At 45.1% G+C, this 27,166-nt stretch overlaps 1 protein-coding gene across 4 annotated transcripts in view; it reads left to right on the top strand.

The window, feature by feature from the left end:
* The first annotated feature begins 415 nt into the window (after nt 1–415).
* mvb12bb (multivesicular body subunit 12Bb) overlaps nt 416–27,166 on the top strand; it is a 32,137-nt gene continuing 5,386 nt past the window's right edge. The window contains exons 1-10 of one of the 4 annotated variants that reach the window (XM_057033877.1): nt 420–507; nt 1,244–1,348; nt 2,346–2,445; nt 6,945–7,040; nt 8,452–8,542; nt 9,488–9,617; nt 9,722–9,829; nt 16,356–16,417; nt 26,341–26,396; nt 26,961–27,020. In XM_057033877.1, coding sequence (XP_056889857.1) covers nt 2,353–2,445; nt 6,945–7,040; nt 8,452–8,542; nt 9,488–9,617; nt 9,722–9,829; nt 16,356–16,417; nt 26,341–26,396; nt 26,961–27,020 — 696 coding nt within the window. In that variant the 5' untranslated portion in view covers nt 420–507; nt 1,244–1,348; nt 2,346–2,352. Of the gene's footprint in view, nt 508–1,233; nt 1,349–2,345; nt 2,446–6,944; nt 7,041–8,451; nt 8,543–9,487; nt 9,618–9,721; nt 9,830–16,355; nt 16,418–26,340; nt 26,397–26,960; nt 27,021–27,166 lie in introns of those variants that run through there. The other 3 variants (XM_057033879.1, XM_057033878.1, XM_057033881.1) reach the window with 3 other exon arrangements.

Here is a 27,166-nt window from a genome sequence, read left to right as displayed (position 1 = left end):
ACAGCCTCTAAATTTGCCAGTGTTTTGCTATGTAGATCCGAATGTGGTAGAAAATTGCTGCACACGGTCGTCGGTTCTGGTTCTGACTGCCAACACCAAATAAGGACAAAGAGATTATTGTAGTTTTTCTGAATTTCTCTGAGTACAAAGTTGGGAAAAACGGTAAAAATGGTGTTTCCAGGCTCAATTGTAAGCAATAATCAGTGATAACGAGGCTGGAAGCTGTAATTACGGCCCAAAGCTGCATCCACTAAAGTGAACTAATCTTTAAATTTCAGATGTTTTTCAATAGTTTTTAGTTTAGTTATAGTTAAATAGTTTAGGTTTTTTTTAGCACACGGCTGCAACATCACAAACGTGTAAATGTCATCTCACTGTATTTAACAAATATATGTCAGTCGTTTCAGGTCAAAGTGTCGCTATTAAAATCCAAACGGAGGTTTCAGAATTCCAAGAAGAAAACTCAACATGAACTCCTGAAGTGTTGGAAGTTTTGTCACTTGAAAGGTTTTTTTTTGTTTTTTTTTTAAATGTTCTCAATATATTCATAAAGGGTAAAATGGAAATGGAACTGTAATCACATGCAGGTCTATAAAGACGTGTCACAGTGTGCGGCTCCAATGAAGACGCCACGCTGGCATATGGCACCATGTCACAAAAAAAGCAACAAGTCTTTGATCCGAATAAATTAGGATAATGGTCTCAAAATGCACTCATTTTTGATTGGTTTGATGAGGGTTGAAATAATTAACTGGGGTGGTGGGGGGAGCATATGTTACCCCTCGCTGTTCTGCACCGTTTACAAAGAGGCTTTTAGGATTTGTGTTCTGGGAGACGTAGATTCTAATGTTACCACCGAGATCATCCGTTTCTCTTTATCTGACCTTCATCTGATTATACAGCAGTAATGACATGTGATGATTGGAGAGAGAGGCAACTGTCAGAGGGCGTGACCCTCAGATACATCCGTGTAATGATCGTCGCTCAGTGAAGCACAGCGGTAATTTAGTTACCGCGGCTAAATTGGATCTCAAAGGTTATTGCAAAGAAATACACCCACAAGTAGGTGGGGGCATTGTTGGTCGCATTGGGAAACTTTTCCTGGTGTTGAATGCATCGTCAGGGCACAATAATAATCTTAATAATGAAAACAATAAAGATATATTATTAAATTACAGCAAACACAAGTTTCATTTAGAAATTTGATTCCCAAATAATGGCTGAGTTAATCATTCATTTTCAGTGAGGCGCCCGCCGCAACGTGCTTACTTCCTGTTAACGCGAAAGGTCAAAGTCCACAGCGGTGGAGGCGACTGGAGGAGCGGACCAGAGCAGCTGTTTCAACCAGGTAAACCAAAGCCAACGGTGACCACGGTGGAGCTACCGCCCACAGCATGATACATATTATGGTGGAGTGTGGTGAAGTGCTCTGGCTGCCATCACGTTCTCTTTGGGAAACGTTTCAGCCGTGCCTGAACTGCCTGGACGGACGGAGGATCTTCTGAGGACGGAGCATTCTGCAGGGTCTACTGAGATATACTGGAAACACTACTGTGCACTCTTAAATTAACGTTGGTTGATGAGGCGATTTATGAATAAAACTGGCTCTATTTGAAGTACTAAAGTACTACCACAGTACTCCAGGACTGCAGTAATGTAGTAGAGGAGCTATGGAAATATTCTAGAGCAGTGCAACTTTACTTTCTTGGGTTGTACTAGAACAAATCGAAATCCTTCATTCTATTAGCTAATTTGCCTCCAGTTTCATTTGAATAAGTACGGCTAGCTAACATTTGTTAAAGAGGGAGAGCTCTTTCTAGACTAAATCCTCTAATTTGATCAGCTTAATTGCAATAGATTTGGTAAACATCAAGATTGAACGCTGCAACTTTGTCCGTCAGTACAATAATGCTTTAAACTTAATCTAATAAATTTGCGAAAGGGAACCAGTGCAAAGCCACTTACCCTGTAAAAGGTTTGCATGGCCATTAGGGGAAAATTCCCTCAGACAGGAATTGATTGGGACTTCCTTGAAAATATGTGATCGCTCCTTCTCATTTGTGCATTGGTGCAGTCATTGGGTGGCCTCGGAACACTGTTTGCTCATTGGTGGGACTTGTCGTTCCATCAGCGGCTTCTTCAACATCCATTCCTCCTCAGCACGTCTGAACTCATCTGGGCCAACAGAACCTCTGTCCCCTGGTTGTAACAACTGCAGCTGTAACATCTCCAGCCTCAAATGTCCCCTTTTCTCATAACCCCGAGCTGTTCTCATATCCATGATCCATAATGAAGCAAATGCGGGTTTGTAATGAAAACTGCGGCTCCACTTTTTCTCTCTGCAGCTTCAGAATGTCAGAAGAGAGCAGCCGGCTGCCCGCTGAGCCCATTTCTGCAGTTGGAGTGCTTGCTTCCATCAGCCAGGGCCCCGACGGATACTACGTGGTGAGTAAGACCGCACAAACGCCCGACGAAGCCTCCCGTAATGAGGGAACGTTTGATGACACGCCCCTTGTTTTTGGAATGAAGCATTGTTAAATGGTGTTATGGCAGATCATCTCTGCCGAAACGGTTCGTAAAATCCTTTAAATCACTTTGTGTTTGCGCTCAGATCATTTAATTAAATGTACAGTGATGAAATATTTGACATACTAAACCAATAAAGAGTTAATCTCCGCACTGATGAGTCACATTTAGGTTTATTTTGGTCTGTTTACGCTGCTGTCAGGTTAATTGAGCCATTCTATTTACTACATTAACTCCTTGCTTTTATAATATCTGCTCAGCTATAATTTGGCGTTTAATATCTTCAACTTGGGTATTTTTGCCAATGGAACTCCAAACTACTCATGTAGCAGCGCCTTTAATGGTATTTTAAAAGGTGCAGAGATGGAAAAGGCACTTTTTCGCAGAATTGTACAAGATCATTAATTTACTGGTAAAAACCATGAAATATTCTTTGCTAATTAAGAGTCTGGTCCACAAACCTTGACATTGTGCTCCGTAATGAATGACAGAAGCGATTGAATAACCAGATTTTGAGCCAGGACTGAGGCAGCTTTTTGGTCGGAGGTGTTGGATAACTTATTCATAAAGTTTACTTTGATGATGAGGATGATTTCCTTCCTGACTTTGTTATTGGTTAGCACCACTTCTGCCTGAGGCCAGGTTTTAATGATGCCGGCTTTGGATCTTCCCCAACACTGGGATATTAGCTTCCACCATCCTTCTCTGCATTGTCTCTCATATATTCACTGGTGAACATAAAGGCTGGTTTGTGTGACTGGTTCAGTCGCGAGCGCTCAGGAGAGGGTTAAACACAGACGTCGGCATGTGAGTTGAATTCAGAACAATAGCAGCTGCGGGGCAGAAATCTCTTCCTCTCTCCTCTCTTCCTCTTCAACTGTCATCCTTTTCCACCCGTCTACACCCCCAAACCCTCGCTGCTCCCTCAGATTCCGTGTCTTCCTGCTCCACCCTACAAACCCAGATGACGGTGAGTTGGCATCAGAATGGTGCCACTGGTGGGGAAGCAGCACACGTGCTGGTGATAAACCCTGTCAGACTTCTGCCTCTGATGCTGCACTGGGCCGCTGCATTTCTCTCTGTTCACCATGCAAAGCTCCTTTTCCTGGCTCCCAACTTAACGTGAAGCTTTCCCATTTTGAAGATTATGGTTTTAATGGAATATATCATAGCAGTATTATATTAATTTTCTCTTGTGGCCACTTCAGTAATAACGAATGTTGAAAAAAATAAATCAAAATCTGACTTATTTTTGGAGCTTTTTGAGAAGATCAAGAGGTTTCTGCCTTCAATTGATGGCTTCAGACCCGCACAGCAAGAATACCAACATTAGCCATTAGCCTAGCATTTTCTCAAAAATGTCTTTACTGTCCACATATATGTGTGGGTCCAATTTTTGGCGTATATACTGCCCAGTAATGCAATGTCATTATTTTCCATCTCTAACTAAAAACATGTTTCTGGAAGATACTGAAGAAATAAACCCGGCAGTGAAATTAAATCAAGTTATTCTGACTTTATTTGAAGGGCATTGTCACGGAAGGCATCTTTTGTCGGTGCGGTTGCTATTTTCTTTACAGATTTGACGGATAGCCGTGTTCTGAGTCAGTGTTTTAATGCGGGGCTGCTGAGGGAAAATCTCAGGGTATTACAGCCTTATTGATCCCCCCCTCCCCTTTCGTACATTTAGAATGGCTCTTTAAAAGCGCCTGCTAATGCTCCCGATAGTTGATACACAGCAGATCAAAGTGCTGATTAACTCTTTTGCTCTCGTGCCTCTGAACTTGAGCGGGTTGTGCGCAGACCTGGATCAAACACGGTTCCACTGGGATCAGGAGCTTTGCTGAAGCACCAGTAGCTCTCCGACATCAAAGACTTGGAGAACGTTCACACCCTCTGCAGGAGGGATCTGACTCAGTATCTCACGTGTTACGCTCAATGCGGAGTCGGCTCATCGACGGAAGAATAACCGACTGCACCCCAAATAATCAGGAGGATGAGTAGAGTTCTTTAAATCTCCGACCAGAACCAGAAAAATGAACAGAAAAGTCCCATTTTAAATCAGAATGAGCGCAATCAGGGCGAGAGACACCTGGACTTCTCAAAAGCTCCAGAATTCTTCTTCCTTTTCCCCCCTTCCTGATTCCTCGTCCTTTAAAGGAAGGTTCACATCTTGGTTTGATCCCTGCCTTTAATTCAAGCGCGTGAGACTCTGACCTGGGAGAACAGCCGCCTGCTGGACGTGCACGGACGCTGGAGAGCGCCAGCCTGGCCCTGGCATGAATGCGGAGCCATGCGGGAAGTTTCACCTTCTCAGCTGAACTCTGACAAGTTCGACACGTTGTCAGCAGTGTCCCTCCAGGATTTGTCTGCAAAAGTGCACGTAGGCTGAGTGTGTTGCGTGGAGATTGTCACCGCCGGGCTGCAGGAAGCTCTTCTGTTCCCACGTTTGTGGTGGGTTGTAAAACAGAGAGAAAACAGGTGGACTGTGGTCAAAAAGAGGATTCAATCCAGAAAGACTTTAAACAATTCAAGAATCTGCTGCTTCTACACTCAAAGAGCTTTTTTTTGCCACCCTAACAGTGTTGAACTGCAGCTTTTGTAATATTTCGCAGTCGTTTATTCTCTTTTTTTGGTCTTATTTGAAGGTTCTGTTTTTTCCTGCCGCGCCTCTCATATCTTGCTCCACCTGGTTTTGCTCCCCGGAGGTTTTTGATTGTATGTTTTTACATCTTTTTACTCACAGCTGTGCCTCTCCCTGCTTCACAGTGAGTTGTCTGTCTCCAGAGATGCTTCATAGGCTTCCATACACCCTTTCCCAAAAGACCTGTTTCACAGGTGGGCTTTTAGATCAGCGTAAGCTCCAGATTTTCAGAAGTGGCAGTCGAATCTGTCACGGAGCCGTATATCAAATGATGCGCCCGTAGATGAACATCAGAGCTGTGATGTCTCTTATCAGACATGTGGCATTCTGGGAGCCGCACAGCGGTAGATTTGAAAACGCCGAGACAGGATACGGCAACTTTCCCTCCGCCGTCTGTGTCGAGGCGGCAGAGTGTTGCACATACAGAGTGTGTTGCGTCCTCGCTGCCGGCAGCTGTGGCAGGATGATGCTCGAGGTGCCTCCTGTGAGGGCCGTGCCCTCGTTACTCCTCAGCTTGACTTTGGGTTTCACAAAGCAAGCCCTTTGTTTACTCTGACAGGATGCGCTGGCTACTGACCTGGAAAAAGTGCCCAAGACGGCCTGTCTTGTACAGAAGAGGGAGGCTGGTGATGTATAGGCTCGTTCTGGGACCTCTCATGGAACTGCTGCTGGAGACACCTCGCAATCCCTCTCTCCACACTTCCTTTTCCCCCCTCCCTCATCCCACCATCCATCTCTCTGCCCCCGGCCCAGGCTGCGCTCTCATCCCGTACAGTCGGCGGTGCTTTTGTCACGGATGGCCCCCGTGCCGCCCCCCCCACCACCCAGTCGCCGAGGTCATTCATCATTATTGTCACGGGGGTAATGCGTGTGGGTGGGAGCAGAGATCTATGACTTCTTCATTTAAATGAACCTCATTAGATTGACTCTTCTTTGTAAAGGATCCCTTTAGAAAATAAGTCTGGCAGTTATTTAGGCGATTCTCACGTGATAGCCAATGGAACATGACGGTTCAGTCAAGCATATTTGCTGCGAGGATGGGGAAGTGTGCGCGAGGGAGGCTGCTGGTTATATGTCTTTGTCTGTCTGTCTGCATACTTACATTTACATAACAATGCGGCGTTGGACCTTGAGTTTGACTCGTCATGCCCTCCTGTCTTCACTCTGATGCAATCTATAATTTTACTGGCTGCTATTATCGTTTAAAATACACACAAATCTTTGTTTTTTTTTACCCAATATTTAAGAACATATAGGCCATATTGTACACTTGAAGATTTTTTTTTAATTAAACACTCAATTCAGCAAAACAATTCGAAATAAGCTAAGATCCAAATGATCAGTTTGCACTATAAATGATGGAAATGATCATCATTTCAGCCTGTCTCATTAAATAACACATATGCACTGTTCTTACACTATAATACAGCAGAACTTTCAGAGATAAGATTCCGCGTTTAACCCAAATATAATCCCTGCTTCTCCGTAAGAGCGTAGCGGAGCTTTTTTATTAACAGACCCTTGTCAGTGCATCTTTAATCAGCCCGGTCCCATGAGATGTTATATTTAGCCACCTTTTTTTGGAGGCACAGACTTTACCCACACAGAGCACTAATGAGATGGAGGCTGGTGTTGGCAAGCGTTAATTAAGGCTAGTGTGCAGGGGAAGAGGCGAAAGAACACACTCATGGCATACATACATTAACTTATCCAGGCTTCTGTGTATTTTTTTTTTCTTTCTGTCTCCTATTTTTGTTTTTTTTTGTTCATGTAGGTTGCAAAAACAACAGATGGCAACGACGCTGACCTGTGGAAGGACGGCATATTCAAATCCAAGGTCACGCGCTACCTCTGCTTCAAGAGAGAAAATGTAAGCGGGAATGTAAACTCCCGGCACGTCCCTGTTCTCCTCCGCTTCTTCTCTGCTGTTTGCAGCTCGCTTTTCTACTGCTGGCAAATGGTTGCGCTTCTCACTTTGATCAGTCAACCTCCCATTAAAGAAGCAGAAATCGGCGCTGAGGGTTGAACTCTTTGCGCACTTATTCCGGATGAATAACAGGGTTTATTTTTTTCATGCTGTACATCCTCCAGAGGACGTATTTTATGTTTATTCATGAAATAACAGCGAGCTTTGCCTTGACTATTCTAATTTATTCAATCAACAGAGGCCACGTGGTTTCTGAAAATCACGCGGCCGTTATTTTTGAACAGGAAAACACAACTTTCCACGTGGAGAATTCCTTCCAAAGAAGGAGCTGTTTTTTCCCATAATGCCGTAAGAGTCTTGCTTCCCTTCTGTGACGAACCCGATGACATGAACAACCTCCAACAACTGTTTTTTGGGGTTTTTTCTGAATTTTTTTTCACCCCAGGTTGAAGCTGCAATCATTATTTAAAGAACGCATCCTAAAAATCCATCAGCAGCTTCCGCCGGACCGAATTCAGTCGGCTCCTCGGCGAAATAGCACGCAAATCGCCTCCGTCCAGCTCCTGTACGTTCCCTCAAAATGCACGTCCGCGTTGTTCTAAAGAGTTCTGACACAAATAAAACATGACAGAGCCATCAACAAAGGCTATTTTGTCTGCCAGTCACTGGCGCCTGTACTGTAATTGTCTATGACAAAAACAGATTCTGTAAAATTAGCCCTTGAATTACGTGCAAGGAAGTAAATAGTTTGTGATTTATCATAGTCCAGGTTGGAAGAAGGGTTTGTCAGGGCCTGATTGAAGAAATCTCTCCAGTAAAAGGGGGGGAAAGGCAGTAAAAAGGGATTCCATGTATATTAATAACATTCATCCATATTCCCCTTTAAGTCAGAATAAAAACCATGAATAAAAAATGCCGGTAACAGTAATGACTGTCGGGCAACGGTCGCAGCATCAAGTCACGGCTGGCTCGCTCCTCTCTCCACCGCCACTGTGTGTTATTGCAATTTATTACAGGGCAAAATAAAAGTGTAATGGAAGGCAGGGAAGAGCGCGGCGTGTCTCTAACCAGAGCGGCGTCCACAGATTAGATCGGCTGGTCTGTCTCCCATCACGCCACAGCTCAAGACAACGATAATAACTTCAGACGCGTCTCTCTCATTGCTGCAAAAAAGACAAAAACACAACAAGAAGCTATTAGGGCGTAATTACTTCAGCTACTTTGTCAACCGTTCTTTTGGGAGACTTCATGAGCTTTTAGTAAATCATTGACCGCTATTATCTCTACATTATTTCCCTTTCTGGCTCTGTCCTTTTGCAAAAGATACATTTGCATTTGTGCTTTTGTCCTTTAGGGCCCCGATGTTGTTGTGGACATGAGGATGATTGACGCTAAGGACGCATTACCACAAGGATTCACACCTGTGGAAAAGACCGAGGACACCGGTCAGGAAACTGGCTCTCCTCCTTTTTCTTTGGGTTTTTTTTGGTTGGTGTTTGTGGGGTTTTTTTTGTTGTTTTTTTTAATTCCGCGTCCGGCTCAGGCCGAGGTCCTCCGAGGCAGCTTTGCTGGAGATAAAGAATGTTTTATGGGTGCAGGTTAACTTAATTTATGGCAGGCAGTGAGAATAAAATAAGCATTTTGCCCCGGAGGTGGAGGGAAGAGAATCATGAGTCATTGTTTATCTCAACTGGAGCTGTGCTTTTCTTTATGAGGGGCTTATTTATTTATGTATTTATTTGGGGAGAGGACGAGTGGATGGGGGTTATCTAATATTAATGAAATGCATTCCCCAATGCTTTAGTGCTTTTTGAGTGCGACGTATCCCCCCACACTCTCCGCTCCTCGAAAATGTAATAATATTTTGGTGTGGAGAGAGAGGACAGCTTGTTTATTATTTTTATTATCATTGCATTTACACTGCACTTTCTGCAGGGGAAATAAATGAGCGAAGCTCGGATGCAATATAGGAAAACATGGGAATGCCTCCTTTTGCCGGCATGAGGAAAGGAGATTATGTTTTGTTTGGCTACGCTGTAATTTAATGCTTTATTGCTTCATGTGAATCCATGTTTAATGTATACAAGTGACATTATGCATGAGGACGTGCATGTAGAATATCCAGCTGAAATCCCAGTCGTGCACTAAAGCTGATGGAGGATTCACTTGTTCTGTCATGTCGCAGCCTAAAATGATAAAAATGATAATAACGTGTGGATTTTGTTGCTCCTCTCTGTCCACTCGTTTCCTGTAATCCGGGAAGCGATATGAGCTCATCTCTTATTTTGAGGCTGATCAGGACCAAACAGCATTTAGTTTTAACAGTATTTAAACAGTAGCGCTGCGCCGTCTGTCCTCAGAGACTGACTCACCTGTACCTGACTCCTCAGGTGAAACCGCCATGAGGAAGAGGAAACTCTGCGTGAAAACCAGCCCCCGTGCAGCTGCGAAGACTGCCGTTTATGACATCCAGATCACGGCAAAGTCCAAGTACCAGCTTATAGACTACAAATGCTTATGGTAAAGAATAAAGTGCCATTTTAATACAGTCTGACTACCATTAAATATTATGAACTGAGCTTTTTAAAGCCCGACACTTCCGTGCCTGCTCTTTATCTGTACAGTGAGATGAATAACATGGTGATCTGGTACCGAACGGGGGATGTTCCTCAGCCGTCGTCCCAAGAAACCTCCATTAAAGTTCAGTGTGACGGACAGGCCCCCCCCGTAAGGTAACGTGGGATGAGGTTGCGGGCAGTGAAAAAGTGATAAATCCCCGGGAAAAAATATTCCAAATTCACATATTTGCTGTTGTGTTGAAACGAATGAAGGATTAACAGTGACTAAGCCAAGGGCAGGTTCTAGTAGTTCTGATTCACCGATGTCACAGATGAAAATATGTCCTTTTCAAGCTCTGTTCATAAAGAATTCATGGATTATAACATGGAAAAGACATGTTTTCCCATAGAAAATTAGGTAAATCATTCACAAAATACAACCCCCAGTCTAAGGGACTGCTCAAGCCAAGGCAACAGGATTGTTGTTGTTAGCCTGTAGCACACCAGGCTAACTGTGCAGATTAAATCCCTGTTGTGACGTCCTACTACTTCCATGATAATCAAGGTCCTGTTTAACCAGGATGAATGGAAAATCCCATCTGGATTCATTATCAAAGCCCTCAGTCAGGTGTGTTTCCTTTGCTAGTATTTCTACAGGCGGATCTTTGGTTCTTTATTGTACGTTGGCTTGCATTTCCTTCTTTTATTCTTCCCGATCACCACTCATCATTTATTCATTTATTTATTTTACAGCTGACTGCAACCGTTAGCTATGTTAGCGAGCTCGAACACACTGTTGTTGATGCGTGCTGTTGGACCTTGTTGGACATCTCATTTTAAAGGAAAATGGCAGAAAGAGCATGTATGACATGAGCGCACGAGGGCTCTTTATTGGGAGGTGAAAACAACAGGAGCCATGGGGTCAGGACTGGGCTGCTGGATCTATTCTGGTTGCCATGCTAGCTTCACTCACATTTTCCACTATTATGCTCAGTTAATGCACTAGTTATTACTACAGGTAAAATCTGTGATTGATGTCACCAGCTAAAAATTCCCTGAACTCCTCTCTGCTTTCATCCAAATCTCCTGCTCGGAGCTGTTGTTCCGTTCTCGTGCCGGCTGTACCGCGGCGAGACACGAGCAATTGATCACTCCCACTCAATCTGCCATAAAGGTTGTGGCTGGACAACCAGGTAGCGAGGGTGAACCGGGGGAGGCGGGCTAACTAGACAGGATCCCTGAACAAGAACGGGAGTTCAACGAGGGCTAAGCTCGTGCTGCTGGCAGCGTCTCCTGGGAGGGAGGCGCAGGTTGCCGCTCTGACTGGTGCCGGTGGTGGTGCTGGTGGTGACAGGACTGTTGCGGCGTGCAGACAAAGAGGAGGAGATGCAGCCCAGAGAGCGAGCGACAGCTGCAGAGGAAGGGGGGGGGTTGGAAGGGAGAGTTCCAAGATCTCCGCCATGCTGGAGTGGTTGTGTGTTGTCCTCACGTGCTTCCCCTGCCTCGGGCCTTACAGTCGATGGAGAAAGCCTTTGTACCGTGTCCAGATCAAACAGCTCAATTATTTATCACAATGAAGTATGGGGGGATTTCCAAAGCAAATTGTAAATAAACAAGCGGGGCTGTTTCTGTGTGGCGCTGATGTGGAGAGGGAGACTTGGCACGGGCCGCCGATGGCTTTGCCAGCTTGAATCGCCATGTTCTGCCATCCTCTGCTGGGCTGAGTAATAGCCACTTAAAAGCCACAGCTGGCCAAAGCTACAGATGCCAGCAGGCGGATTCAAAACAGAGCTTTTTCCTCACACGGCCGCTCGGGTCGGGAATACTAAAACGGGCGGCCACGGCCAGAGTTCCAACCGGAGTTTTGTGAATCGTCCGTATTTCGGTGAATGGTCAGGAAGCTTTGATGTTGCGGAGGGATGCCGGCCGCCCCGGCTCGAGCCTCCTCCTTCCCACCTCCCGCCCGCTCCTTCTCCCGTCTTTTGAAGCCCCACTTTCAAGTCGGTGAGGCTCAGAGGTTGGAATAAATTGCACCTCGGAGCGACTCCCACTCCCCTCCTGATGCCTGCTGAGATCACAGCCTGCTGTTTTTGTATTAACATTAAAATTCATTCCACAGTCAGAGTCTTCTTTTCAGAGTATTTCCATCCATAACGCGCTGACACGTAAGGACGCCACTCTGGGCAATTTAGACAGCAGCAGCTCTTTGAGTATTTCTCTGGCATCCCTTCAGTGTAGCTACATGCACTTTAGACAAGCATACATCCAGCTATAAATATTTCTTTAAAGTCACACATTAGACAGTTTGATGCATTGATTTATAAACAGCTCTTCAGCCCTCGCTGATTACTTAAGTAAGCACGGTGTAACTGTGTCATATCGCCCCCGTACACTTTATTCATCCTGAGCAGGAGACAATGTTCTCCTCTGTGCCTCCTTTGCTCTATCTATAACAGCCTCATGGCCTTTGGAGAATAGCGCCTCTTAAATTTAAGTGCTCTGTACGTTCACTGGAAGGGATGCTTTAAATACACTCGCTAATGTGTAAATTTTTAATGGCCTGTATCATTTTTAAAGCTGCGGTCCTGCCTCGCGTATGTTCGAGCTGCCTCGGGCGTCCAGGGCTTGTTAGAGTTGTGCAAACACAAACCGCCAAGAATTTTTGATTTTTTCCCGCCTGTTTGGAGACATTATTGGAGACATGTTCCCTTTAAAGGTGTGTTGACTGGGCTCAGACGGCAACAGGCCGGATTGGGGTACGATTGCCGTCCTACGCTGCTGTAGATGGTTGTTTAAGCTAAAGAAGTGTCGCATGTGTCCACGGTTACTTCAGCAATGTCAGCCTGCCGTTATCAAAGATAAGCAAAGTGCAATTTGGGGTTTTTTCTCTTCTCAACCGCTGACAGTTTCTTCATCACTGGTGTTCTTTCGTGGTTGGGGGCTCTTCTGAACTGAAACGCTGGAGCTCGGTACCAACCAACTTTCCCCAGCTTTTGAAATTCCTCTTCTTCAGTCTCTCCCTCTGTATCTGTGCGTTTAAGCTTTTTTGAGCTTGTCACGGATGTTGTTTCTTCATCACGGCTGTGGTCGAAGCGGCTCCACTTGTTTTCCCACCATATCAGCTCCTCTCTGACTTTTGAATGTCTGTGCAGGCTTTTCCTCCCTCCTCCTGGCCTGAGCTGTCATTTGTTCTCCTGATAAAACTGTCATTGCAGAGGCTCATATCTGACCTCTGCCGTGACTGCTAGCACAAATTAGCCTTGTGTAAATATTCCATTTTTTGACGTTTCTCTTTGAATAATGGGCCTTTGTACACACGGGCACTTCAAATCAAATCAAATCACACGGTGATAAAAAAAAAATGTCACAGCCAGGTATTTGTTTTTCCTCTCATTACATCCTGTAGTTTGCTCTTCCTTTGAAGCGCAGAGAGTCATCAGTGTCTGAACTGGCGAGCATATCAATACGTTTCGGATTGCTCTGTCTTCACCCCCGTGACGCTCCAGGCGGCTGTCATCCCTCGCTGGTTAACCAGTTCTTCCCATCGCACCTGACTGCTGAGGAAAACAGTCACCGGGACTGTCGGCGTCTCACCTGACACGTCCCCCATCTGAAGAACAATCAACCTGCAAGCTCAATCCCACTCATTACTTTATCGTGTACACAAAGGTTGCCAAAGGAAGTGGGAGATCAAGCAACGGGTGCCAGGAATGATCAAACCCCCGGGTAAGATCTGATGTCACTCAGGCCGCTCAATGATTCGCCCGCCACGTTGGGAAAGAGTGATCCTCTTTTCGGTAGCTGACACCTAGCTTAACGGCAGATAGTGACGTGCGAAGAAGCTCCCACAAAGCAGCGCTGTTGTCACCCGGAGGAAGGTGTGCAGAGGTTGTCACGGGACAGGCTGGATCCGTGTCAAAGCAAGAGGAGCGTGCTGTGCCGCTCCGGTTCCCCCTGACATCACAGTACGGCTGCTCCCGCTGCTCCGTTCTCATTCAGATTCACGGAGGCATTAAACCCAAAACAAAAAACGCCCGCGTTGGAATTCTACGTGTTCCTCATGAAAACCATCGAGACGTGGGATCGTCACACATCTCTACCAGAACACACAAGAACTGGATTCCCATTCCCAATTGAAAATTTGCACATTTAATCTATTTTGAAGCTTTCCCCTGTCTTCTGTCCGTTATTTTCTTAAAACTGTGCGTATGGTTGGAGGTTAAACTCCAGCTTGATCTTCTCTTTCGACGCTGTTTTGTATCCTGCTGTCCGTTATGGAAGAGTACGATCTGCCATCTCCCCCCAAAAAGCCTGGAGTTTTCCCACTTTCTCATGGAAACGGGCTATTTTTCCCCAAACCTTGGAATAGGTCAGATACAGATTAGCATTAATCCTCACAGCAGGTCCCCAGACTAACGATGCTAAGTAGTCGTTTACTGTCTGATGCTGGATTCTCAGTCTCTAATTGGACCCGCTGCAGAAACGAGGCAGAAATCTGCCGCGGTGAAGTTTGTGTTCTGAGTTCAATCGTAAAACTACACGCGAAAAAGATGTCCGACACTTGAAGGAAAACCTAGTGAACTTGTTCTTTGGGAATCCTCAACGTCGTGCTTTGTTTTTCGTCACTAATAGAATTGAGCAGATTTCGGGGGAACACAACACTCTTGATGTATGTTGTAATTGCCTATGTCGTTCAGGCCATGTTCCCAGTTTTGCTGTAATTTGATGAGGAACTGCAGCATAATTGAATATTCAAATTAGGAATACGTGTCAATATGGCTCCCCTTGGCTGAAATGAGGATTAATTGTTGTCAAAACTCCAGTGGCCGACGTAATACGAGCCCCGACACTGCGTTGATTAGCAAACACACTTGCCATGTTTTTGTTTCAAGAATTAGCTTTCTAATTGATTTGCCATATGTTAGCCTCTCCGGTGCACCTCAAATTGTATTTAGAAATCAGCGATTTGGAATGAGGCAGTTTTGATTTTCAGGCAGATGGGAACAGCAGAGGTCCGCCTTTGGGAAAAATAGTTCTTTGAGACAAGGAAACTACAGTCGCTCCAAATTAATAACGCGGCTAACGGAACAAAGTCCGACCTTTTTGGAAGATAGTCGCTGCCGACCAACCTTTTGTCCCTTTTGGGACAGTATAGAATCTAAAACTCATTATTGGTTTCCTTGAAACTGAACTGTAAAGACATAATGTTCAGCGGAATTGAAGGAATAAAAGCAACATTAACCTTTTACCACTATTAGTTGCTTCCAGACTCCGTGGAATTCTTGTGTAACGACGTCTCTGTCAGCTGAACGGTGGATCGCTGCCGTAAACAGGCGCTGATCAAAATGTTGGGAAGAATATAGATCATGTGACCACAGCTGCTTCCTCCAGTCAGAACTTCCTGTGATGGCTTTTGTCTTCCTCAGTGGCTTTTCTAAGCTGTGCTCGAGGTTGAAGTTTGAAAGTTGTCTACGCTCCTCACTCGTGGCGTCAACCCTTGAGAGGTAAAAGAACTCCTCGCTGCGTATGGCAACCCTTCCTGCAAGATTGATGCCAACCTTTTAAAAATTCACCGTTGGCCTGGATTTAACACGGCCAAATGCGGATGTAAATGAGAGGAAGAAAAATCGGCCCTTTCGTCGCAAATAAATCTGAGTTGTAGCCCGCAGCTCATAAATACCGCAGCCTATCAGAAGCCTTGTTTTATTGCTGATGATGGAAATTATTGCATTTAATTTCACTCCCAACTTCCCGCCCGATTCCTCTGAAATCCGTCTTGCTTTAGAATTCCGCCTGCATTCACAGGCTTTAACAGCAGCCTCATGCATTGTGTGTACACTAATCAAAGTGATTCCTCTTTAATGATAGCGCCGACTACTTTGCATTATCATTATAAGATCATTTATTTTATAATGCCATCTCAGAGCTCATTTTACCTCCCGAGCATGTCATGTTATGCAGCTCTGCTGAATTCCTGGCCGCTGCTTGGCTGTGGATTTATCGATCCATAGGGGTGAGTCACAGGGTGTGATTCATGATAGCTTGATTGATGAGGATTTCAATCTTATATGGTTTGTTAACTTCAACTGCCCACAAACTGCATTTGCTGCTGTTTTCTTTAATACAAGGCCATGAAATTGGAGAGGAAAAAAGCAGACTTCCCTTGAATAATGGAAATCTCTCAGTTCCTCTAGAATTAACAAGATCCAGCTCCAAAGCCCGGTTAAAGGTCTGCCGAGGCCCCTGGGCAGCTGAGGCACGGTTTAACGTTTACCACATTTTTCATCTTCACATTCAGCCTGTAGTTTCATGGTTCAGGGTTTCACAGACAGATAAAAAGGCTTCATGTAAAGAAAGGTGGAGTGTTGGAGAGTTTCCACGCTTCCAGACGGAATCAGCTCTTCTGATCTACCCTCCCAGCATTAAGCTTGTCTTTACTCTTTTCTTTTTTTTATTTTAAACACACAAAGCATGCAGTTATATTGAGAGTGTGATCCAAACCAGATGTGATGATAAGAGATTTACACTTACATGTGGCAATTATCAAGACGTCTTTTCAGGATTTTTTTATTTTTTTTTACATCTAAAAAAATCAGCAAAATCTGCGCGTGTATGCGTGTGTGTGTGTGTGTGTGTGTGTGGTGTGTGTGTGTGTGTGCGTGTGAAAACAGTGCTAACGTGTTTTTTTGTTTTTTGACAGGAGGAGGAACTCCAGCAGGCCGGACTTCCAGCACCAAGGAAGTGGAAACTACACAATGACGGGTAGATCTTTGATTTCTTATTCATGCCAATCAGGTGTAATTAACATGGGCTATTCCAAATCTGTACGTTATCGAGCAAATTTGATATTTGCAGTTAAAAACTGTTGCGGAGTGGAAGGATGAAATAAAATACCCTTCAAAATGTGCCGCTTTAGTCGACTTATTTTGGATTAGCTAGCTTAGCTTCTGTTATTACTCAATGTAATAACGTGTTATTAGTGTTCTGCAATGCTCCTTTGTCAACATCTGCCTTGTAGAAACCAAACTAATCTCCTTGTTCAAGGGAAATGCAGAAAATTCAGGCATCTTTCAGGGAAAAGGATTCAGCCGCTGAGCTTTACGTGGAAACGGGACCTTTAGACGTAGTGCCCGTGCTCCGGAACTCAAACAGAGTCCAGTTGTAGCATCAACAGAGCCTCAAGGTTAGCGGCGTCACGTGATCCACCCGAGGAGCTGAGCGAGGCATGCAGCTTCATATCCAGCTGGAGAGAGACACCATGTGGTGAGGATTCCCGCTGCCGTGCAAGCAGATGCAGGCACACCCTGGACAAAGCCATCATCCACTCTGAATGTTACCACAGCAGATGGTGAAGAACAAACTGAACCAGCTCAAAGAAGGAGCACTTTAAAAAAAAAAAAAATCTGGGCGTCAAAAGGCAGGAAAACACGTGAGGATATGACAGCTTTAGGGAAAAGCAGCCAGGACGACTGTGCAGAGTGCGGCCCTGATGGAGCAGATATTAGCACACAGCTGAGGGCTTCATGGCACTGGGCATATGACTCCTCCACTGGGACTGAGTCTGAGTGACAGTGAAGAACATGCACATACTGTACAGCACGCTGCCAGCACTCATCCTTTACCTGCAGGAAACGCTCCTCCTCAGCTGCACGCCCTCGCCGTCCCTCCAAAACCCGCAGATTATTACAGAAAAGCGGATAAAAAGCCGGGAGGGTCGATTTCTCCATCCCGGGCAACCTCCCCTCAACAGTAATGTGACCAAGTGTGAGGTCATAGCCAGCAGCCTATTTGTGTTAATTGTTAGGAGTGGTAACTCGTGCGTGCGTGTGTGTGTGTGTGGGTGTGTGTGTAGACTGACAGCTGGCCAGGGTTCGAGTTGCTCTAAAACCGTGTGCGCCCTGTCAGGGTTGTACTGGCGCCTTCTTTAGGATTGATGAATTGCCTGTTTTCTTGATTAAACCCTCCGTCACAAAACAAAAAGCCCAACACACACACACACACCACACACACACACACACACACACACACACACACAGAAAGCACCAAAAGAGGAATGAGTGGAGAGGTAACGTGTCTATCTGCAGTCCCGTCATGTACTGATGTGATGTGCAGGCACTTTGACATTTATTACCAGAATATTAAAAACTAATTCACGTCTATTTTGCAGCTGACACATCAGGCTCATTGGAAGAGTTATCAAGTTTCCATCTCAGCTCCTTTCTTTCTTTTTTCTTTTTTCACCTTTTCTGCTTTGATCCACGCCACATTCCTTCCCCAATTAGGGCCGTTGTTTGCGTGTTGTGTCAGAGAAGCAGGGAATTTTTTTAAAGCTAATTCAATTTACATTGATGAAATGGTTCCGCGAGTTCTAAGCTTCATGAAAGGCGAATGCAAAAGTGCCGGAGAGACCTGTAAAGCTGCATCACCTTCAGTCCTGATGTGACAGAGAAACCTATAGTGTTCATAAAAAGGTAAGAAACAAACAATGCATTTGCATATCTACGGCATGAATCAAAAGCTAAAATCTGACATTGGCCCTGATCTAACATAATATGGAGAGCAATTATTTCCCTACCCATTAAAGCGCCTTCAATTAACGGACGGCAGACAGTTCATCCTTCAGAGATGAGGGGCAGAAAAAGAAGGCTCGAAAATGAACTTGGCTTTGCAAAATATCTTGGCAGGATGACAGTGATTTTTGATTTTCAGGAAACAATATAAGAATTCTCATTAAACTAGGTGCATCTGCTTTTAATTTGCTCCAAATAATTGGAAAATGCAGCGGAGCCTTCCAATTAAAGCTCCACTTTATGCTGTTTAATAATACCCTCATAATATTAGAGCTTATGAAATGACAGGTGAGTTGGTGTATGAATAAAACATAGAGCCTTGTAATAAGAGACAGGGCAAAAAAAGAGAGGGAGAGAGAGAAAAACGACAGTTGTTGGGGGCTTTTAAAGGCTTGACATCATTTGCATATATTAATCTCCTCTTTTCAGCCTTATCAAGTATTCCAGTGTATTTGAAGTTAAAATAGTGGTGACAGGCAGGGGTATGCTTCGTTTTTCCAAGGATTTATTACTTGTATAATTCTGGATCTTTAATAAGCCAATATGACTGATCCGCCGAGTTCTGTGGAATTTGGTTAATTGTTCCAGATGGTGCTCGCTGATTATGCAAAATTACATTCTTTCCCCTCTTTTGTCTCCCCCCCCCCGCCCCAACTTACACCACTTCTTGATTGACTAACACGGGGGGAAAAAAAGATTATTTTTGGTGCGGCGCTTTCATTAAAAGGGTTCTCATCAGGTTTCAAACAAAAGTTCTGTCTTATCTCTGGGTGTAGTTGGGGGGGCGAGGCTGCTGGGAGGGAGGAGATCTGCCCACTTTTATCTCCCACTGTGATGGATCTCGACTGCCGCCGCACCAGTGGGGTTATATTTTAGAATAGCACAATTCTTTAGGCTGAGGGATTAAAAAACACAACCTCTGAATAGTGACACAAAGTTATTATTAGTGTCTCTTCCTCTCTTTTCTCTTCCTCTCCCAGAGATTGATGGAATTAGCAGCAGGGCTGGTCCTCCAGCAGCAGCAGCGGCTCCCTTTCTGTCCACCAATCGCCAATATTCTGTTTTGCATCAGCTAAACGGAGCTGAATGAATCATTTATGGAGGCGTTGTGGGGAAGCGTGGAGCAGATTTACTGCCGAGCTTTTGCTTCGGATGGAGCGGGATTTCTATGAAAAAGATCCCGATGTGTGAAGCCGTGCCAGGGCTCGCGTCGAGACATGAAAGGAACGCTAAAAACCCACATTTTGCCTCTTAATTCCCCTGGTCAGCACAGAGGCAGCGAGAGGGTTCAGCTGGTCATATTTACACATGCAGTGCGTCGAAATCCTTAATAATTTAAAGGCTCCTAAATTACAGAATTTAAAATGGATTTAATTTAGTTTGTATTTAAGTGGAGCAGTTTGAGCATTTTTAAACAGTTTTTCGGTTGAAGATGCGAAAGGGGCTTTTAAAACGATGTACAAACGCCAGCAGATGCAAGTGGTCGGAGCAAACACGAGCGCGTCGCGCACGTGCGACTGCTGGAGCGGATGTGGGCTCACAGCAACACAGAAAAAAAGTTGGAAAACCAGTTCGGCGGCAAAAAAAACTTCCCATCTGAGAGGAAGGGAATAGCAGTGTGTGGGTCAGCACTGAGACATTTGTTGCATTAATTGTTCATATAAATAATTAAACAGCGGTGATTAAAAGACGCGAGGCATTTTAACAATAAACTTCCTAATCCTCGTAGGAAATGTAGATTTAATGAGTGGAGAGGGCGATGCCTAAGAGAACAGCAGGCGTGGATGAACCAGATATAGCAAAAATGCTAATTTCCATCTGTGGTCCTACACCTACCAGACTGTCGTGACACGTGGCGTAAAAGACATTTTATTTCCACTAAGTTAAACCCTGTAAGTCAAATGTTGAAGGGCTTTTTGGGCAGAACTGTCTGTCATATAGACTTACGGTAAATAACAATAAAATGGGATCACACGCATATATAATACACACCCGCGTTAGCTGAGCTTTAGCTTCTGGCAGAATCTTTGATCCCACAGTCGCTCTTTCCGTAACATTTTAAAACTGTGACTAAATCCAGCAGCACGGCGTCAATTAGCATCCGCTGTGAGTTCTCTGAAAGCAGAGCAGATTTGAGAAGCCCGCCCTGCCGACCTTTGGCGTGCTGATGAATTACACCTCTTATTATTCTCTTATTTTCAGCGTTTGATTGATCAATGCTGCCATTAAACTCTTCCTACATTCCTGCAGCTCAATCCCAAACTACTCATAATGGACCTGGAATTTGTGTGACTGTTCTCAAGGGCCTCCAGCGTTTCTGGACCTCTATTACAATCAAATAAGAGACTTGAAATGTCTTTGCATTCGGAGGCCAGACTGGACTCTGGAGCCTCATCCTTCATTGCTTTCTATCCATCCCTGAGAAGGAAGCCATGCTCCATTAGTTTCAGTGTCCAAACGTGGACGGCCTCAATGGATGGTCCTGTCACGGCTCCCTCATTTGCCCCATGTACAGCGGGGTTTGTTATCGCACATCTAATTAGGATTTGATCAAAAATATATATATATATTTCACGGATTTCCAGTCATTAAATATAGTTTAAGGAGATTTATGGTCAAATATGCCTTAAAGATCTTTTAATGGCTCTGCTGACTTGTTAAGTTTGTAATTAATGGTCTTCTAATACATACTGGGGTGTGATTTAAAGAGCACAATGAGATTCATGGGAGGAAGTCGCTTTGGAAACGGGCAGTTGGGGCTCCCAGAAGCTGCATTAAATAGTTCTGTTTGCTGCAAAGTCAGATGTGAAAAAGCAAATCACACCAAACGGAGTCGCTGCAGCCAATTGTAGGAAACCCGTCGCTCTCTTGTCCTCTAGTCTAGCGTGTGTGGAGAAGGCCGGGCTTCAGGTACAGGGCAGAATCCAGAAAATGCGATACTAATAAGCGAATGTATCAAAGTGTAAAGTGCATTGTTCCAATAACAGTCGCCTCTTTTATCGGGAGAATAATGGCGTCCTTATTAGCATAATTAATGACAAATGGCAGCGGCGGTGGATTGGTTGTAGGGGATGATAAATTGTTGGACGTCCAGGTTAGCGGCTGCCAAGGAGGCCTCTTTGGCTGTCATCCCTCCTGCTTCCACTCTGGCACAGTTCATTACTCATCATGTGAGATGCCACTTTACATTGCCTGATACTGTGAGCAAGGAGGACTTAATAATACCACCCAGAGCCACAGAGGCCCCGGTGCTTTACCCACAGTCCAGAGGGCAAGTTGCTCATCGAGGATCAGGGCAACACGGGAGGCGACTCTTGATCAAAACAGATTGCTCATCAGTCACTAGTTAAGGTAGAACCTGGGCTTATGACCCAGGCGCCGGTGTTAGTCCATGCTTCTTGTTAGGATTTCTGGGGCTTGTCACATCTCTTGCATCATTACGGGTTAGTTTGCCCACAGAACCGCTAATTAAGAGGGGATTTGTGTAATTGTGCCTTCTGCTGCATCCCATCCGGCACATGCAATTTGCTGTCCGCCCGCTGCCAGATCTTGCACTTGCCCAGAGAGGCGTAGCCCATTTATACACACATTCTGCAGCACGTTTACCAGCAGCCACAGCTGGGGATCAACACCACTGCCATGGCAATGTCTTCAAAGACACCGCGCTGCTGATTAAAGTCTGATTGTCCATTTAATTTTGACGAGCATCCGCGACAGCTAGCCAGGTCCCGTAGTGCGTCTCCGGCTCTCTGGGCTCTAGCTTAAATTTGGAGCATCGCATCTGTATTGGAAATGAAAGGACAAAACGAAAATAACGCTGATGCGGAGCAGTATTTGTGACCAGCTGACCATAGGTGTTGCTGGCTCTTCCTACGTTCCTGGAGGACCGGTGGACCGGTGCCCAACTGGGATCGCTTCCTGGCTCCAGTCGCACCAGCAGATTTCAAAGGCCGCTTTACACACATGGAAAAGCAAGTGGGTCAATCTGCATAAGCTGCCATTTTGCATCCCCGTGGCAACAGTGATAACAACTTACATTAATGTTGTGTTTGCACCTGAACGTTCAAAATGGCACCGGGGTCCTCCTCCGGTTGATTTGCTTCTGGGTTGCGTAGCAGCATATGCTTTTATTTCATCGTCTCCGAGACAATAGAAATAAATATGAACTCAAGATGGTGTAAAATCGGACAGTTTTAAACTATAACTATATAACTATATTATTAGGAGCAGTAGTGATAACATTATTAACATTACCACCATTTTATCAGTATTTATTTATTGGCCGTTAATAACAATAATATTAATAAAGGAACTTTATTTTCCTTCTCTGTGGACTCTTGAAAATCAGGGAACAGATAACAGGAAAGGAATTGCTTTCCTAGAGCCGTAGTCATTAAAGGAATCTGAAAATAGCAACTCGCTATCATCTGTTCTCATGGCACGGGTCAGACGCTCTGACACCTCCAAAATTCCTCCTGTCAGGGTAGGGGGCCATTTGTATTTTCTCTCATTAGGCAATTTGACTAATGACCTGCTGTGGCTGTGGAGCTACGGAGGGACCCAGAGCGTCGCACCACTCTTGCAGAAGCCTGAACACACACTCTCTACTGGAATGGCACAGATGGCATGCCTGGGTGACAAAATAAACTACAATATGTCTCTGAAACTCTCCCAGGCCTGGGCACTATTGCTCATGTCAGAGCGGGGCGAGTGGGGCTAAGGGCTGTGGATGGGAGGGGGGGGTGCTCATCCTCTGTACCCACCATTATCTGCCCGGGTGACACTGATTACGTTATAACACATACAGAGTCTGCATTAAGAATCTGCGGAAAAGAAGGGCGGAGCGGCGTCGAACCCGAGGCGGCGGCTCCTTTTCATCCGGTGGGGAAGTCCCAGGTGGGAACGTTGGGTGAGGAGCATCATGATAGCAAACCTCAGGACACAAGATGACGGGAAAAACAAGGGAGGTCACCAGGTCTACGTCCCCAGTAGCATGGAAAGTTATGGCAACGTGAGGTCAGGAGAGGTTTAATTACGTCGTTTTTCGACACCAATCCCTTGTGACCACTTCAAAGGATTAAACAAAGTTCTGCGGTGTCATGAAATATATGTAGCTTGCTACGATTGGGACATTTTGTTCATCCGTATCGGCTATTTACTGAGATTGTGTTGTTACAGTAGAAGTCTTTACGTTCAAAAACAGTCCCAATAAATTTCCCGCCGCCCTTATAGATCGTTGCCCTGACCGTGACTCGCTCGCTTAATTCAGGCGAGAAGCCGAGTGATCACGGCAGACAGAGATCAATGCAGCCCTGCTGAATTAGTGGAGTGTAAAATAAAAGTTCATCAACATTCCTGAAGTGTTACTCCTGAGTTGTGGTTCAGGTAATATAGGGTATGCTCCATCACCCACGCATATTCTTTCATCAGTCAGTGCTGGAGCACAACTGGCTGTGGCTCGTGCGTGTGTGTGTGTGTGTGTGTGTGTGTGTGTGTGTTAGATCTTAATGCAATGTATGGTACTGCTGTGGGTGACAGTGCATCCAACAATGGAAGAGTGAGGGATTAGTGTTCAGCCCGGCATACGAGGGAGCCCTTCCCGCCTGAAACAGCCATTCATCTGTGCCGAGGGGCTGAAGATGACAATGCAGCCATTGCTCATCGCACCTGACGGCGCCATTAATAAGGCGATGATCCACACGGGCCCTGTGCTGACTTCGTTCTTTACACCGCGATCATTCAAGCCACGGGGTCCTTCTTACTTAACGCCACCTTTGTGCTCATCATCCTCATCATCGTCTCAGCCAGTCGTACCCGCACTTCCTGCCAGATGTTTTCATACCGACTGCGCTCATATTCCAAATGCCAAAAAAAGTGCACAATTCCCTCCACTGCTGCACACTGGTGAGTTAATGGACTGTGGCCCGGCTACAACATGCTTCATAGTGGGATTCCTGGCCAGAAGATTGGATTTACATTACTTTTGCCCTTTGCACCTTTTGTATTTCTCCGCCATTTTTTTTTTTTACCGGCAAGTCATCTGGCGGCCCTTTCTATTTGTCTGCTTGTAAGATAGCTGTTCTAGTATAGATGGTGGAGGAATACAAAGTGAGACTGGTTTTAAATGTAATCCTTGAGCAATAAAAAAAACTCTCTGGCCTTCAGCTCCGTGCATCCATCCGTCTGTGCCACGCAGATCCATCAGCAGCCACAATCTTGCCTTTCCCATTTCTGGATATTGATTCAAATGTATTCTCCCGGCCTACACCGTGTCTGGCTGCTGGTGGCGCTCCCGGCCACGCGGCCGTGGACGTTTATCCACTTGTATTTTTATGAGCGTTGCAGCCACCTCCGTGTGCCGACCTCTCCAGATAGAGGGCTGGAAAACTGCTGATTATATTCATAATATGCTCGCTTAGTCTGTAAACCACACCACAACCATATAAAATAAGTATGTGAATGTCCCACAGTTTATCCATAATATCCTCACATGTGTGATAGTGGAAAAGGTTTATCCTGCTCTCCTAGAAGAACTATGACAGAGAATATTACGACTGCAATTAGAAACATTTATTAGCATTTGTGTGCGTTGTGTTGGGTATTATTGAGTCCATCTTTAAAAATTCGCTAATTACTTTAGCAGCTTTTGCCATTATGTGATAATATCTTTATTTTTTAATGGTTCAGCTCAGTTTCATTTTTGTAAACAATATAGATATGGGATATTTTTAGCCTATAGGCAGCTTTTAGGTGTTGAAGGCTTCTTTACTCTCAAGACTGCTGACGTTGACGCTGGTGTGAATAATTATACAGCAGGAGTTAAAAGAGCAATTTGAACTCGACAGCAGTATAACTATTACTCCCATTGTATTGCAAATAATTGTGAAACCACTGGATAGTTCATTATTCTATAGCAATGAAATGAGGGTTCCTAGTTCCACCTCCACAGTGTATTTAAAAGTTCCTTTGTGCTGTTAGCCTGAGTGACTGTGGGTTCGACACCAGTTGGAAGCCAAAGCTTTGGATGTGTTGTGGCTGCTTTTGGAATCAAAAGTTTGGAGGGTTTTTAAGAAGCTGCTCCTTTTCCTGTAGCCAGCCAGTCAGGGGCTTTGTGTCCCCTGTCACCCTGTGTTAATTTGGCCCCTAATGTATTTTATAAACAAAGGGCTGCTCTCTGGGATGACAGTCGTGACACCTTGATTCCAGTGCCGGCTGCATGCAGCACGAGGTTGCAACGTTAATAATCAACATGCAGCCATCACACCATTTTAACCACAATCATTATGATAAAGGGCACACGCTTAATTACAGGCCTGCTTAATTATAGCTTTGTTGAAGCTCGTTTGTTTGGTCAAATGCTAATTATACCACCACGCTCTTGGCAAGTCCTCATTTCAATCCACTTTTTTTGCCAGCTTAACAGTGTGTCTTATTTTCATGCAAATTTAATATCTGGTGGATGTTTTGTCTTACGTCTTTCTGCCTTTCTGCGCTTAGCGTGAGCGTCGCCTTTGTTTCCGAGGTGAACATCTTTCCAACAAGACAGAATCAGGAATAATCAAGAGTAATTAAAGAGGGACGGGGTTGGAGCAGGGCTGGGCTGGAGGAGAGAGTGGAGAGGCTCAATACAACAGGGAATAAAGGGGCCTTTCATCTCCTCATCCATGGATGGAAGGAGGGGCGGCTGCGGGCTGTGGGGGCGACTGGCAATGTTCATCGTTACCCTCTTTTATAAGCCACATTTGCTGTTGTCGTGCAAAAGATTAAGAATATTGCTTATAAAGAAAATGACTCTTGGACTGGACCCCCCCACACACACACCCCAGCAGGCAAAATGGTAGAAATGAGACTGGACAGATGAGTTGTCCGTTCAAAGGAATTGAAGCTCGTGGCTGGAGGTGCAGGTCGGCGAGAACATGAGTGTGGACGCTCTCGGGAAATAGTCCCGCCCTAAGGCAGAGGAGCTGCTGTTGCTGCTGCAGGGGTCTAAATATTCACATTCCAAGCAGATAAACTCCCTTTCCCCCCCCCAGCTGTTGGTTTATGAGCGTTATGAAATGAATGTTTTGTGTCACCGCCGCTCTGATTGACCTCTGATGTCACTTCCTTTCGCAGCCCTGGATGACGTTCCCTTCATTGTGTCTCAGAATTTATTCCGTGTCCAGGAACAGGTAAACACTGATTATTATCTTCTTCTTTTCTTAATAAAAAAAAGACTTATTTGTTCTATAACCTGCTTATTCTGAACAATATCCCCAAATCAGCGAATCAATCCTTTTTAATTAATAGGCACTTTTGGATGAACTACCATTAATGTTTATTGCTAAACTTATTAAAGTGATTTATGTTAGTGGTAAGGGAAATATTAAGATTTCCAAATTGGCACAACTCTCGTGCGGCCTGTTGTGGATTATGAATCCCACTCTGATCCCGACATTCGTCCATTATTCAGAAAATCCAGTCATTAGTAACCTTTCCCTCCCATTCTTCCCGGCTGACTGATGAATTTGTGCAGTCAGCCAAAGCTGGCTCAGTGCAGACCAGGCGGTCGGCTGGCTGTGGTTGTCACCGTGGTCGTGTTTGTATTGACGCCACGAGAGCGGGAGGATTAAAGATTTTAAGCATGCCTGCTTAGCCGTGAGCCTAACCGCCATGTTTCTTCTGTATGTGTTCCCCTTCTCCCCCCCCCCCCCCCCCCCCCACCCCAACCCTCCTCTTCACGCTCTTGATTTCAGATGCAGCAAGTCAATTTAATGGGCATTACGATCAAATCCCGGGCAGAGATTGAGAAGGAAGTGAGTAGAGTTTGTAACGCTCCGCTGCAGCAGACGCCAGTGGCCCAGAATGCAAAGCAAACGGTCTTGAGGTTGTAATTAAGTGTCTGAGACAGAGAGGCACTGGTGGCTCCACGAACCCCCCCGCCTCATCCCGTCCCCACCCC

This window comes from Takifugu flavidus, chromosome 5 (assembly GCF_003711565.1).
Source record: "Takifugu flavidus isolate HTHZ2018 chromosome 5, ASM371156v2, whole genome shotgun sequence".
NCBI classification, from domain to species: domain Eukaryota; kingdom Metazoa; phylum Chordata; class Actinopteri; order Tetraodontiformes; family Tetraodontidae; genus Takifugu; species Takifugu flavidus.
This window is presented reverse-complemented; position numbering and strand designations above follow the sequence as displayed.